General features: G+C 39.3%; 1 protein-coding gene across 16 annotated transcripts in view; it reads left to right on the top strand.

Annotated features, from left to right (window-relative positions):
* The window catches only part of KCNMA1 (potassium calcium-activated channel subfamily M alpha 1), a 437859-nt gene that overhangs the window by 232370 nt on the left and 189167 nt on the right, over positions 1–16322 (top strand). For all 16 annotated transcript variants that reach the window (XM_075841780.1, XM_075841793.1, XM_075841786.1 and 13 more), the window contains exons 6-8: positions 2797–2872; positions 13187–13262; positions 13567–13737. In XM_075841780.1, the coding sequence (XP_075697895.1) occupies positions 2797–2872; positions 13187–13262; positions 13567–13737 (323 nt within the window). The remainder of the gene's footprint in view (positions 1–2796; positions 2873–13186; positions 13263–13566; positions 13738–16322) is intronic.

The raw sequence follows: 16322 nt of genomic DNA, 5'->3' as shown, positions 1-16322 counted from the left end.
AATAATACCTCCATATATGATGTCCACACAAATAATACTTCCATATACTGTAAACACAAAACATACTACCATATACTGTATACACAAATAATACCACTATATACTGTACACACAAAACATACTACTATATACTGTATACACAAATAATACCACCATATACTGTATATACAAATAATACCACCATATACTGTATACACAAATAATACTACTATATACTGTATACACAAATAATACCACCATATACTGTATACACAAATAATACCACCATATACTGTACACACAAATAATACCACCATATACTGTACACACAAATAATACTACCATATACTGTACACACAAATAATACTACCATATACTGTACACACAAAAACCACCATATACTGTACACACAAATAATACCACCATATACAGTACACACAAATAATACTACCATATACTGTACACACAAATACCACCATATACTATACACACAAATAATACTACCATATATTGTACACACAAATAATACCACCATATACTGTATACACAAATAATACTACCATACACTGTACACACAAATAATACCACCATATACTGTACACACAAATAACACCACCATATACTGTACACACAAATAATACCACCATATATTTTATACACAAATAATACCACCATATACTGTACACACAAATAATACCACCATATACTGTACACACAAATAATACCACAATATACTGTACACATAAATAATACCACCATATACTGTACACACAAATAATACTACCATATACTGTACACACAAATAATACCACCATATACTGTATACATAAATAATACCACCAGATTCTGTACACACAAATACCACCATATACTGTACACACAAATAATACTACCATATACTGTACACACAAATAATACCACCATATACTGTATACACAAATAATACTACCATACACTGTACACACAAATAATACCACCATATACTGTACACACAAATAACACCACCATATACTGTACACACAAATAATACCACCATATATTGTATACACAAATAATACCACCATATACTGTACACACAAATAATACCACCATATACTGTACACACAAATAATACCACCATATACTGTACACATAAATAATACCACCATATACTGTACACACAAATAATACTACCATATACTGTACACACAAATAATACCACCATATACTGTATACATAAATAATACCACCATATTCTGTACACACAAATACCACCATATACTGTACACACAAATAATACTACCATATACTGTACACACAAATAATACCACCATATACTGTATACACAAATAATACCACCATATACTGTATACACAAATAATACCACCATATACTGTACACACAAATAATACCACCATATACTGTACACACAAATACCACCATATACTGTACACACAAATAATACCACCATATACTGTACATACAAATAATACCACCATATACTGTATACAAAAATAATACCATCATATACTGTACACACAAATACCACCATATACTGTACACACAAATAATACTACCATATACTGTACACACAAATAATACCACCATATACTGTATACATAAATAATACCACCATATTCTGTACGCACAAATACCACCATATACTGTACACACAAATAATACTACCATATACTGTACACACAAATAATACCACCATATACTGTATACACAAATAATACCACCATATACTGTACACACAAATAATACCACCATATACTGTACACACAAATAATACTACCATATACTGTACACACAAATAATACCACCATATACTGTACACACAAATAATACCACCATATACTGTACACACAAATACCACCATATACTGTACACACAAATAATACCACCATATACTGTACATACAAATAATACCACCATATACTGTATACACAAATAATACCATCATATACTGTACACACAAATACCACCATATACTGTACACACAAATAAGGCGGTTAAATAGGCTGACTTTTCATGTGTTGCCCTCTGTTAGTCCTTATCCACACGAACATGTCCGTTTTGCGCACATAAAAAAACACAGCGTTTTTACTGAGTTGCAGTTCCATGTGGCATCCGTGTACGGTGCGCGCCTGTGTTTTTTGCGCGCGTATGTCATCCGTATGTCACGCGTTTTTTACATCTGCAAAAAAAACTGAAGGAGGTGTTTTATTTTTTCCTCATCATTTCTTTAGCAGCTGGTGCGTGAAAAACATGGACAGCACATGGATGACGTCCGTGTGCTGTCCGTGATATTCACACACCTATTGACTTCAATGGGTGCGTGATGCGCAAAAAACGCACAAGAATAGGACATGCAGTGAGTTTCACGCAGCGGGCACATGCTGCGTGAAAAACACTGAATGTCTGAATGGCCCCTTTGAATTACTTAAGTCCGTGTGACGTCCATCTTTTTAACGCGCGTAAAACACGGAAGGGAAATACGCTCGTGTGAATAAGGTTTTTACATGACCCTGGATATAGCCGATGCAATCAGAATGAAAACATCACTTGTTCACACTGCAGTCTGTATTTAGAGACACGGAGAACAGACAAAGTAGAAATTGGGTTTATATTACAAAAAAATTTATGTTACACATTTAGACACAGTATAGTGGTAACATTATTCAGCTCTTTACAGTTGGAGTTACTTCTTTTTTTTATCAGGATCTTTGTTTTTTATAAAATAAGTGTCTGCAAGTGTCTATAGATTGAATACTTAGCATTTTTCATAAGGAATAACCTAAAATGTCATTAACCACGACTCTTTTTCTCTTCCAGGCTTGAGGTTTCTACGAGCTCTGAGGCTCATCCAGTTTTCCGAAATTTTGCAATTTTTAAACATTTTAAAAACAAGGTAGGAAAGCAAATCAGGATCTTTTTGTATCACTCACCCTCTTGGTCAGGAAGACGGCTCTTTCAGTCAGCACCGTATAATATGTTTAAAAAAAATATGTAAACCTTTAAATTAGGTTTGTTTTGCCAGCAATGAATTCCTGTCTACTTTAAGACTACTGAAAATTTAAGATCAATTATTTAATAGAAAATATATAAAAAAAAAATAAATATAAAAATCTGTCAATATTTGAAATTCTATGTCAGTATTGTATTATTAACAGAACTAAAGATTTGAAATAGCCGTTTCTTTGTAAATGTTTCCACAATTATACCGCTTTCCAATAAAATAGCCCCAAACACAAGAAAGGGAATACGTGATGAGTTTATGAATATTTATACTTCAGTGAAGGTTACATTTTAATAAACTCATCATGTCGCTATTTCCCTTACCTCCATATCCCACCATGCACCATGATGTGATGACTCAATTAATACGTCAGGGTATTCACTGTGTTTTATAATAAAATTGCTCAAAATCATCCCTGGTAAAGGTTCTTGGATCTTCCTATTCATTATAAATATTGAATGCCTATTTTTTTTTACCAATATGTTCAAAGACATGCATTATCTGGAGCTTGCAAGTGCAGCTGTCATTTTGAACAAAAAATTACATTTGAGCCAGAAGTAGTATTTAAAAAAGTAAATCAGTCTAATAAAACAGTGTGAATTAGGGGGAAGGAGGCTGACCGTTGTGATGGAAGCTTGAGCCTGCCGCTCCCACACACCCGTACAGAATTACCACTATATTAGCTCTGACACCGGTGACACGATAGTCAAAACAAGCAAGGATCAACTCAGTGCCTCCCAGGGTACCCCCAGGACTGGCAAAAATCAAGGCGATTTGCAGAAATACTCTAAAGGGAAATGCGCACTATCCCCTGCCAGAGTCTCCAAGATGGCGACGGAAACTACAAGAACAGTCGAGACGGCAGAAGATTCTGACATGGACAGCATTTTAGATGGTGAGCAGACCGATGCGACTCCTGCCCCGATCTCTAAAGTGTTTGTCCACAAGACCCTCCTGCAGGCTCTTCAGCCGGTCACGTCAGATTTGGCCGGCATTAAATCTGAGATGCATCAAGTAGGCCTCAAAGTAGAAGAGCTGGAGGCGGTGTATACAGACATCACTGCATTCTTAGAGGCTTTAGCAACGCAAGTCTCCCATCAAATGGAATACATTAACAGAGCACTTACCTTATTTCAGGATCAGGAGAACAGGAGCAGGAGGTGCAATGTCCGAATCAAAGGTCTCCCATATTCCTGGGCGTCAGAAGCCCTGAACAAGTTGGCTATGGACAATTTTTCTGACCTACTAGGCCCGGAACAAGTGACGAGCATTGTCATAGAACTAATTCATAGGGCCCTGCAATCCAAGCCTAAGCCAGCCGACCCTCCAAGAGATGTTATATGCGGCTAGCTCTCCTCACTGATACCGTAGCTATCCTCTCTGCCACACAGGAAAAGAGAGTTTTCAAATATAAAGACGCGGAGCTGACCATTTTTCAAGATTGGGCACATTCCACACTGGCTTAGAGATGCATACTGAAGCCTCTGCTGGACACCCTGAGAGCCCATAATCTCCAATACGTATGGTTGTTGCCATTCGGGCTCTCCATATTAAAAAATGGATGAAGGATCCCCATCTATACACCCTGTAGACCTAGAAAATATCTGGCATCTCTTGGAGATCCAAAAGGTGGAGGTACCATGAGGGCTGCCGTCGCCTAACTTGGAAGTCCTTCCATCTATCCCTAATATAGCACCTTGGACAGTCGTCCGGAAATTAAGGTCTCCAAAGACCAAGGAAACTACCATGAATGACTTATTGCTCCCACCATGAGGGTCTAATATGTCCCAGTTTTCTAACTGGTACCATGAGTCTTTCTAACCAATGGAATGTGCTTCACTTAATTTCTAATGTTATATTTACATGGTCTTTCTACTCTGTATTGACCGTTATTCTATGTGATATATAGTTTCTGGTAGTTTTATTCTATTCAGTTTCTATACTGATACCTGCAATCTCTTATGTCTACAATAGGTTTTTGTCTGTCAGGCCTATAGGCGGTCATGCTTAAAGGGATTTTCTGATTTATTTAAAAAAATTGGCCAATGTAGGAGGAATGCAAAAAAAAAAAAAGAGCCCTTACCTCACAGTTCCCTGTTGTTACAGCGTCGCCACACTGCACCTCCCCTCGCTTTGTATTGATATAGCTGCAGCGATGACGTGCACGTATACCCATGTGATCGCTGCAGCCAGGCACTGGCCTCAATGATCCTGTGCCGTATACCCACTGAGACCAGTAATTGGCTGCAGCGATCATGTGGGCATATAAGCACATTATCACTGCAGCTATGTCAATACACAGTGGCGGGGAAGAACGGAAGCTTTGGCGCTGGAACTACGGGGATCCATGAGTTGAGCAATGGCTCTTTTAACTTGCGGTGCCTTGGTCTCCTATGTTCTGTTCTTTTTTGGTGTGGTGGTGAGTTGGAGTAATCAGACCTAGGTGTAAATTGGCAGGCAGATCACACCACACATTCACTGTTCGTGACTTAGTGTTGGTCATCACTCTTTTTGTGTGTGTGTGTATATATATATATATTGTTCATCCCCACTATTTGTTACCTCTGACATCGTCCTTCATTTGTCCTTCCTCCCCCCTACATCTCCCAATTAATGATAAGCTGCGTTCAAACCCACATCACCTGTAACCATTTTAGTCCCCAGGTTGCCCACAGTTATTTATGGCTGTGGTCATGATTTCGACCTTTAATGTCAAGGGCCTAAACTCCCCAAATAAAAGACATCAGGTCTTCTTGTTGTCTCGTAAATTGAAAGCTCATATTTTGTTTTTCCAAGAAAATAATTTCAAGATTGGTAAAGTCCCAAACCTTCCCAAAAACTATTACTCTCAATGGTTTTACTCTTGCCATCCTCACTCTGCCTCCAAAAGTGTCACAACGGCAATACACAGATCTGTTCCATTTAAACTCCTACAGCAATATTCGGATGCGGATGGTAGTGTGCTCTTCCTAAAGGGCTTTATTATCTCCTCTGTATATACTCCGGCTAATATTTATTCCCCAAATACTCACCAGATCTTCGTGCTAGTAAAAGTGCTAGAAGACCTCCACTTATTTTCTGAGGAGTGTATAATGTTAGGATGTGATCTCAATGTTCTCCTCAACCCTTAGTAAATTCGTCCACCAAGAAATCCACATTTCACAAACCGCACTGGGTAGACTCCACTCCTCATTACAGAATTTTAATCTTCTGGAGGTGTGGTGACAACAATACCCATCAACTATTGATTACACTCTTTATTCTACCACACACAGACTAGACTATAGCTTCATATCAGATTCTCTGCTTACCTCCTCTGAGAAAGCTAAAATAGGTATTATTACAGTCTCAGAACATGCCCTGTATCCGTCTCGCTCACATTACACCAACTGACTGCCACAGAATGGAAGTGACAATTGAATGAGTATTTCCTTGATAGTGATTCTCATAGGAAGCATATCCCTGTTATCTCCAGGAATTTTTTAAACGGAAGGGGTGATACTGAGTGCCCAACTGTGTGGGAAACCCACAAAGCTTACATTAGGGGCATATTTAAAGCACTTGGTTCCAAGGTGAAAAAAGCTCAACAAAAAGAGGTAGACTATGCTTTCTTAAATAGCAGCCCTAGGGTGTGTACACAAGCAATCTAATGCAATACTAGTCCAGGATGATCTGGTAGCCCTAAGGGAATCTCTGAAGAATATATTGAATGCTAGATTTGCTAAACATCACTTATATTTCAAACACATGATATATGAATATGATTTTTTTTTTTATCTTCCCTACACTTTCTCTCATTAGACCCTCATGCTACCTCTACCCTTCTTCTAAAAGATGGAAAAGACCCCCATTTATGTAGCAGTTACAGGCTCATATCTAAATTAAGATGTAAAAATGTGGGCAAAATTGCTCTCGACAAGATTAAGCGCCATTTTTTCTGACTTGATACAGAGTGAGCAGTCAGATGTCGTTAAGGGCCGGTATGGCAAGGACAACTCCATGAGAATGTTAAATGCCATTTTTTTTAGCGCTCACTCACAGGAAACAACTGGTCCCCTTGGGAGGGGATGCTGAAAAGACATTCAACAGGGTTGATTGGACCTTCATGAGGGCAACCCTGTCAAAGTTTAATATCCCTCCAGAATTTATTAGGGCCATTTTCACGCTCTATGCTCAGCCCCATGCTAGACTTAAAGGGGTTATTCTGTCCCTAAAAATGTATGGCCTATCCTCGGGATAGGCCATCAATAGCTGACGGGTTGGGGTCCAACTCATGGGACCACCGCTGATCAGCTGTTTTGAAGGGGGTGCAGTTCATTTCATCTTGCTTCACTTCAATGAGAAAAGAAGGCTGCAATACTGTGAATTGTCGCTACGGCCGTGTCGGCGATTCACAGTGAGCAAGAACAAATTAAGGGTGAGCGCTGCACCCCCTTTAAAACAGCTGATCGGCGGGGGTCCTGACCCATCAGCTATTATGGACAGTAATTACTGACCGTAATTACGGACCCATTCATTTCTATTGGCCACGGACACTTTTCAGTATTTTTACTGATGGGTGTCCATGCTGAAAAAATGATAGAACCCGTCCTATTCTTGTCAGTAATTACGGCAAGGACTCTCCCATAGAAGTCCACGGGAGCTTTCGTAAAGACTGACGGTCACTGATGTGCATCCGTAAACCGTCCGTATTTACGGAAGTATTGCTAGGCAACATGTTGATAACATAATTTGCAACCTCCCTCTTTTTGTACTGATCCGTATATACGGATGGAATACGGATGCAATACGGACCATATTTACGGACACCCTTCCGTACATACGGATGAAATAGAGATGCTTATGTATCCGTATTTACGGTCAGTATTTCGGGATAGATGAAAATACTGTCGTGTGCATGGGGCCTAAGCGGTGAGGCAGGAACAGGGGATAGCAGGGATACAACTGGTGCCCTCTCAAGTGAAAGCTGCTGCCTTTGCCGATTTCCTGCTTTTCCTAGGGACAAACCCAAGGAATGGCCTCCCACGCATAACTTCTCTTCTCGAGCACTTTGGAGGTCTCTCCAATTTTAAGGTTAATCTGTTTGAGGTGTCTGAGGTGTTGAAAATCACTCTCTCTAATGACACATCCAGGGAGCTCCAGTTGTCCTCTCCTTATATGCGGGCCAAAACATCAATAACTGGGTATTCAGATACCAAAAACCCTTGCTGACCTCTTTAACCTGAATTACAGTTTTCTCCCTCCTGAAGTCACCCCATTATTGAAAACATATGATTTAGTCTCATGGATGGGAAGGAAAATCCTCCTGAAGACGTAAATTGTACCCAAAATCCTTTACGTCCTGCAGATGGTTCCTATTGACCTTCCATGTAGAATGAGAATAACAGCCAGTAATAGAGATCTGTCCATGGCATCACGGCTGTTTCCATAACTCCCAGAAACTTTAATAGAGAAAACCATGCATTAACATCTTCATTTAGTCTCCATTCTTTAGGTGGGGGTCAAAGAGGTAGGTGCTAACACCTCAAAAAATGTGCCATAGATGTCCAAAATGCGAAAAATGTTGACCCTTTGGAAAATAGCATTTGGAAGGATACGATATGAAAGTCTTGTAATTGCTAAATAATTTACTGTACTGTGGAACTGCGTAAATGATATACGTTATCTATACACTATCATTGTTTTCATGTGTCTACATCTGTGTGACTTTGTCATTATGTTGATCTTTGCATGTGATAAGGGTAACAGATGGGAGTGGGTGGGCAATAACTGAGGCATTAGGATTACATTGAAATCTCATTCATGAAATCGACGTCTGGCCATTCATAACACAGAGAAATGAAGCAAGAAGCTTAACCCCTACACCGACACACAACTCAATTAGAATTCAGCTACAATCCTCTCTCACCAAATAAAGATTATTTCCTTGCTGGCTGAATAGTCAGACACAGGATGTGTTATTGGAGAATCCATGGAGTTTAAAGTGTAGCTAAATGTTTGACAAACTACTGACATGTCATAGTGACATGTCAGAAGTTTGTATTGGTGGGGGTCCGAGCACTGAGACCTCCACCAATCGCTAGAATGAAGCAGCTGAAGGCCTCGTGTGAGCGCTCAGCCGCTTCGTGTCTGTTCGGCTGTTTCTGGAAATAAATGTATCGGTGTACGGACTCCATAGAAAGTCTATGAGTCCGTACTCCGATACATCGGCTTTCCCGGAAAAAGCCTAACAGACACGAAGCGGCTGAGCGCTCACACGAGTGCTTCAGCTGCTTCATTCTAGCGATTGGTGGGGTCTCAGTGCTCGGACCCCCCCCAATCCAAACTTCTGACATGTCACTATGACATGTCAGTAGTTTGTCAAATGTTTAGCTACACTTTAAATGTAGCCAGCATTTTCTAAATAAAAACCACAGCCTAGAGGAACATATTTGTTTTTAAAACTGACATAGAACTATCTAATATGTTAACAGCTTTTGGGTTGTATTAGTTTAGGAAAACATGAGTGCTTTCTTTCTGGAACAGTGCCACACCTGTCCAGATGAGGCTGACATGCAATACCGCACACAACCTGTAAACATATGTGGAGCTGTTTTTGGGAGAAAGCAGCCATGTTTTTCTTATACTTTACAATCTCTATTATTCTGTTATTCCATTAAAAATGTTATTATTTAACTGTTTTACCTAGAGAGGGTCTCTGACACCTATTAAGTAATCAACATTTTGGACTTATTGAAAAAATACCTCAAACAATAATGCTTCACTAGCCATTATTTATTGCTGTGTATCAGGTTTACAGAATTCATAAAATTTTATTAACCAGCACGTCCAGATGTCAACATCATATCTTGCGGCTCTTAGATTCCTGCAGTGCATTACTATCAGTTATTATGGCAGGTCTAGTAATTAGCAGAATCTATGAGAAGTGTTAGACCTTCCTCTGACAGGAAAAGTTGGAGTGATCTGTATGTAATTGTGCAGGTATTTGAGGTTACACAAACATTTGTGCTGCTGTTAGAGGATAGTCCATATGGAAGTGGCAGCTGTTTTCTTAAAGGAGAGTGGAGAGAAGGTTTACATTTCATACATTAAGTAGTAGAACCTAGCCATCTATCTATGACAGTGCCCATGCACTGGCTCTAACCACACTAGTATATGTAGTATATATTAGCCCCAGTCAGTGCCCATACATTAACCTCAGCCAACTTGGTAACCATGCACTAGCTCCATCTATTGTAATATCTGTTATTACCCAAGCAATAGAACTACATTTACTCCCATTAATGTTAGGGCTAATACTATAGTAATTGCAGTGTGGTGTCCATACAGTAGCCCTTTCTATATTATTGCCCATGCAACAGTCTTGACTATGGTTGTTCACATACAGTAGTTTCAGACCTAGTAGTGTGCATTTATTAACACCAGTCATAGAAAAATCTGCAAGCAGTTAGTGGGGTAGAACTGGAGGGTGAAGACTTGGGTCAGCAGGACCAGGCAAGTAGCTGGGTTAATGTAGTTAGGGGCAGTAGAAAGGGGTCCAAGAAAAGGAAGGCCAATCCTGTTTCTGATATTCCAAGCAAACTTGCCAAGTTGGGTGATGATGCGAGGGTGTCAGTCTCAGAAATGGCAGCCCTAGTGGATACTGATCTCCCTAACAGCCGGGAGAAAAGCCCAGCTAGTAGTCGGCAGGATGGTAATGCAGGTAAGGCAAGACAATTGGTATTTGTAGGGGATTCTATAATCAGGAAGACGGATAGAATAATTTGTCGCCAAGACCGCCTCAACTGAATGGTTTGCTGTCTCCCTGGTGCCAGGGTTCGGCATATGGTGGAATGGGTGGATAAATTACTGGGAGGGGCTGGTGATGATCCAGCTGTCGTGGTCCATGTGGGAACCAACAACAGCATAAATGGTAGGTGGAGGAGCCTTAAGAATAATTTTAAAGAACTAGGCTACAAGCTCATGGGAAGGACATACAAGGTTGTATTCTCAGGAATACTGCCTGTGCCATGCACATCACAGGAAAGATAGCGGGAGCTCAGGGAGTTACATGCATGGCTTAAGTCTTGGTGTAGAGGAGAAGGCTTTGGACTGTATTCTGCAGATGATTTGCACCTAAAGGGAAGGGGGTCTGCTGTACTGTGGGAGAGAATTCTAGCTGGGGTGGTGGAGTATATAAACTAGGGCTGAGGAGGGAGGCCAATATAGAAAATAAAGGGGTAGTTAGATTAGAGAGGGGTCAGACTATATTGGTGGGGGGAGAAATGGACTATGGGGAGAGGACTAGACAACAGGATAAGGAGAACCTTTTGTTACAAAACAGCAATGAAAATACCCATTTAATCACATTTCTGATATTGAAAGTGAAAAATTGAAAGGCAAGTTAAAGTGTATTTTCACAAATGCCAGAAGTCTAGCAAGCACAATGGGGGAGCTGGAGGCCTTGATACTGGAAGAAAATATAGATATAGTTGGTGTTGCTGAAACATGGCTAGACTCTTCACATGACTGGGCTGTAAATCTACAGGGTTTTACACTGTTTCGGAAAGACAGGGCAAATAGGAAAGGTGGTGGTGTATGTCTGTATGTGAGAAGTGATATGAAAGCGAGTGTGAAAGAGACAATAGTGGGTGAAGATTGTGAGGAGGTTGAAACCTTGTGGGTGGAATTACAAAGGGAGGTAAACACTGAAAAAAATTACTTTTGGTGTAATCTATAGACCCCCTAATATAACTGAGGGGATGGAAAGTCAGCTATATAAACAGATGTAGCAGGCTGCACAGGCTGGTACAGTAGTGATAATGGGAGATTTTAATTACCGGGATATTAATTGGTGTCATGGTTCGACTTGAACTGCAATGGGGAGACATTTCCTCAACCTGTTGCAGGAAAATTTTATGGCCCAGTTTATGGAAGACCCGACTAGAGGTGAAGCTCTAATGGATCTCGTCATTTCTAATAATGCGGAGCTTGTTGGGAACGTCAATGTCCGTGAAAACCTTGGTAACAGTGATCTCAATATAGTTACATTTTACCTATACTGTAAAAAACAAATACAGGCTGGGAGGACAAAAACACTTAATTTTAAGAAGGCCAATTTCCCCAGGATGAGGGCTGCAATTCAGGATATAGACTGGGAAGAACTAATGTCAAATAATGGAACAAATGATAAATGGGAGATTTTCAAATCTACTTTGGGTAATTATAGTGCAAAATGTATTCCTATAGGTAAAATTTTATACTAAAATAGCTTTGTCTCGGATCATTACACTATTGTGCAATAAGTAGCTGCAACAAGGTATTTCTATGTAGCTTTATTTTTACATTATTCTATTACTCTGTTGTCAGGAAATTCTCATGAAATATTTCTAGTATTTGTTCCTGTGGGTGCCCATTGAGATACACTGTCCTCATGCAGAATAAGAGAGGAGCACAGCCGGTTACCTATCCCATGCCCTCTGGTCTGGCATTGCTAGGGTCTTTACAGAAACACAGCAAGCTTAGTGTCAAGCCATGAATCCGGATTTTCCCCAGATGTCCGCTGCAGCTTAGAGCGCACGATTATTTTTGTAATAATCTGAGCTAAATATAGAGTTGGTAAAAAATACATCTTGAAAAGCTAGAAACTAGGAACTCAAGGGTATTTGTATTTTGTTAAATTATATACTTTAAATCATGAGTTCCAGAGGTATATATTCCAGTAGATGGAAAATTGTGAGGTGGTCAGCAAAGTATAATAGAAAGTTGCATACATTTTCATTATACAAAGTTTACGCTTTATGCACATAACACTGGACCACCTCTTCCATAGCCCATTAACTCCTGAATGTATCCTGCATTAAATCCTGAATTTCCAGGGCAAGTAGTAGTCATATGTCAGACTGTTATGATGTTCCTAACGTATTGAATTGATCTGCAGGTTGTCACAAGTCATAATTAGAAGAATTAAAAATAAATTCATATTACGATTATGTCAACAAGTACCCCGCTTGTTGACAGTTCTCACGTAGCAAGAGATTTTGCGAATTTTTTTTGTAAAATTGCCTCTTAAAATAAAGCAAAACACGAATGAAGCTACATTACTACGATGCTATATTGACTATGTTGGTATAGATAATGAATAGTCAAAAGTAGAATCTGACTTTGATATTTACATGTATTTCATACTTCAAATAATGGTCTATTCGTCTTTCCTTTCTTTTTCAGTAATTCCATTAAGCTGGTGAACCTTTGCTCCATTTTTATCAGTACATGGCTAACAGCTGCTGGCTTCATACATTTAGTAAGTTTGTTTTTATACGTCTTGAATCTGGGCATCTTTGGATTGTGCCTTTACCACCCTGTTTTATCGTTAGAGTCTGAACAAACCTCTGAAAAGCACCCTTACGGTTTCTCACCCTGTTGATGCCCCATCAGCATACTAGGGCCAAATTGTACAAAATATTTGTGTTATTTATGTAATGCTTACTTCTACAATGAAATCCCTTATCTTGTCATCTGTACCCCCAGTTTTCTTCCTCTGCTTCCTATCTACACTCATGTTTTACTGATTTAGGTTGAACTACTAACACTTGTTTTCTGTGTAGGTGGAGAACTCTGGAGACCCATGGGATGATTTTCGAAACTCACAGAGTATCTCATATTGGGAATGTGTTTACCTGCTAATGGTGACCATGTCTACTGTGGGATACGGTGATGTTTATGCAAAAACCACCCTTGGCCGGCTCTTCATGGTCTTCTTTATTCTCGGCGGTTTGGTAAACAAAATTTATTTTTTACAGTATTATTATTTTAGGTTTATAGTTGCATCAAGGTCTGCAGAGCACATTCAACTCATCCTACAAATGATTTACAACTGAATTATAAATCTAATAGTAGTAAGTTAAAGGGTTTTTCTAGTTTTGTGTAAATAAAGTTAATAAGCCAAGGATGTTGCTTTGTTCTCCAGTGGTCTAATACTGTGGGGTTGTGGCTTACTCATAGACAAGGTATGCATTTATAGACATGTATGATTGTGTATCTTGTCTATGACATGCTTTATGTCACTAAATAATGCTGTGGCACCTGAGAGATGCTCTACAGGACCCAATTACTAAGCGCAGCAAATTACCAAGTATATTAATGACATGTTATCATTTGATTTATCTTTATTTAAACTAAACTAGAGAACACCTTTTTATTCAATGCCGGTACAATTCCCATAACTGACCAAAACAAAGTAATATCTTCAACACGTGTGTTATATATTATGACACAGCTATAGCTAGATAGATAGATGCAGTACAGGGGCTTAACTAGGAAAGACTGGGCCCTACAGAAATTTTTTTACTTGCCCCCCCCCCCCCCTCCACCACAACCAATGCCGCGGGTCCCATAGCAGCTGCTATAGTGGTAATTCCACCATTGATGCGGTAGATAAATAGTTGTTGGCGACTTCTAAATCAGCTTAAAGAGGACTTGTCACCTCTCCTGGCATGTCTATTTTAGTAAATACTTGTATTTCTCATGAAATAACAACTCTGGAACAAAAAATTGACAACTGGGTGTTAATATTCCTCTTGTCAAAGAGTTGTGCGCTACACAGCCTCACTATGTCGGCCCTGTTTGGACATTTTCATCCTGTTTAGGGACACAGTCCCTACACAGTTAGGGACACAGTCAGTCTGTCTGGTAACACCCAGGTGTCAATTTACTTATACATTTCTAGGAGGAGTAACAAAGAAACGGCACAACATAGAGGTCTAAAAAAAGATTCTCCAGAATTTTTATTCATAGGGAATACAATTATTTACTAAAACACAGCTTGAGATATGATCCCATAGAGTCCACCGGTTGACTGGTCATTACATCTCCCCTCCACTCTGCTGTGATAAGCAAGGCTGATATATATGCTAGTTCCAATCTATTTTCCCTAATGGTCACTGGCATATGTAGGGAAATCTTGCCTGAAAGTGAGCAATGCCCTCTCAAAGATGGTTAAAATGCGTAGCACATGTGCATAATGCCTAATAACTTAATAATAGGCCAAATTATAGTTCACTATGTATTCTTACAGTGTTTCAGTCTTAATACACTTTTCTACTCCCTGAATGATGCTACATGACTAGTTGCTCACCACGACATCATTTCAATTACACTTCGGTGCGGTAAATGCATGTAATTACAGGTGTAACTTGAAGCTCAAGAAAATATAATATTTTTCTCTCTTGCTTGTTCACTTTTAGCGGGCATAAGAATATAATTTGCTAAATTTCTGGGTACACAGCATCTCAAAATCTGTTCCGTTTATTGCCAACTGCACCAATTTACCATGTACTTTGTGAGGTCAGTTGTTGGGTTCTGCACCATTTTATTGGTGGACATTGAGTGTTTTTGAACTGATGACTTTTACTCCAAATGCCAATGACTTTCAATAGCATGTCAGAGATGACTCATTTGCTTTATTTCATTGCCTACAACTACAGTCAATGAATGTGTAGTTTTTTTCATCACTGTGGATCATAGAAGTAAATAATGGAATCACTGTGAGGCCAAGGAAAGGAGGAATAGACACATGTGGGAGTAAAGACCATAGGATCATAAAGTTTCCATTTTATTATGTTAATGGAGACAGCACATGGACTGAATTGGTATAGAAAATATTCATAATAATGAAAGTATTGTTAGTACTTGGCATTAGTTCAGCTTGGGTCTTTATAACATGAATATTAATAATGGATGCCACATTAGCGGTTATAAGGGTAACCATTACACATCTTTAACATGGACATCTTTAGGAAGAATAGCTCCTAAAGCGAAAAGAAGAACCAGCTAGGCTAGAAGTTGTTTGAACTCAGCACTTTTCTGAAGTTAAAATCTCCCCTACTGTCTAAATACTATAAATACATTTTAGGTGGGAATTTTTTGGGTGAACACTTAAAGAGGCTGTCACCACATTATAAGTGCCCTATCTCCTACATAATCTGATCGGCGCTGTAATGTAATGATTGGTTCCTGATTGGTCAGCGTCATACACTTCTCTTTACAACGCCCACTTGGTCAAAAAGTAAAACACGCCCAGTTGTCTATTAAGAAACTAATTAGCATAAATCTAAAATTGCTCATAACTTGCTCAAAAATTATCATTTTTCAAAATAAAAACCACTGTTGTTATCTACATTACAGCGCCGATCAGATTATGTGGGAGATAGGGCACTTATAATCTGGTGACAGAGCCTCTTTAACACGGAGGGAGCCGCTCAGGAGCAAAACATATGCCCTATCCATCGGTTGTCTGTCTACCGTTGCCACCCCCTTCAACTCAGTATAAAGAGCTATTTACCACACGGCTTTAGCTGTCTTC

Source organism: Rhinoderma darwinii, chromosome 11 (assembly GCF_050947455.1).
Source record: "Rhinoderma darwinii isolate aRhiDar2 chromosome 11, aRhiDar2.hap1, whole genome shotgun sequence".
Classification (NCBI taxonomy): Eukaryota; Metazoa; Chordata; class Amphibia; order Anura; family Rhinodermatidae; genus Rhinoderma; species Rhinoderma darwinii.
Note: the sequence above shows the minus strand (reverse complement) of the source record. Positions and strands in the feature narration are given on the sequence as shown.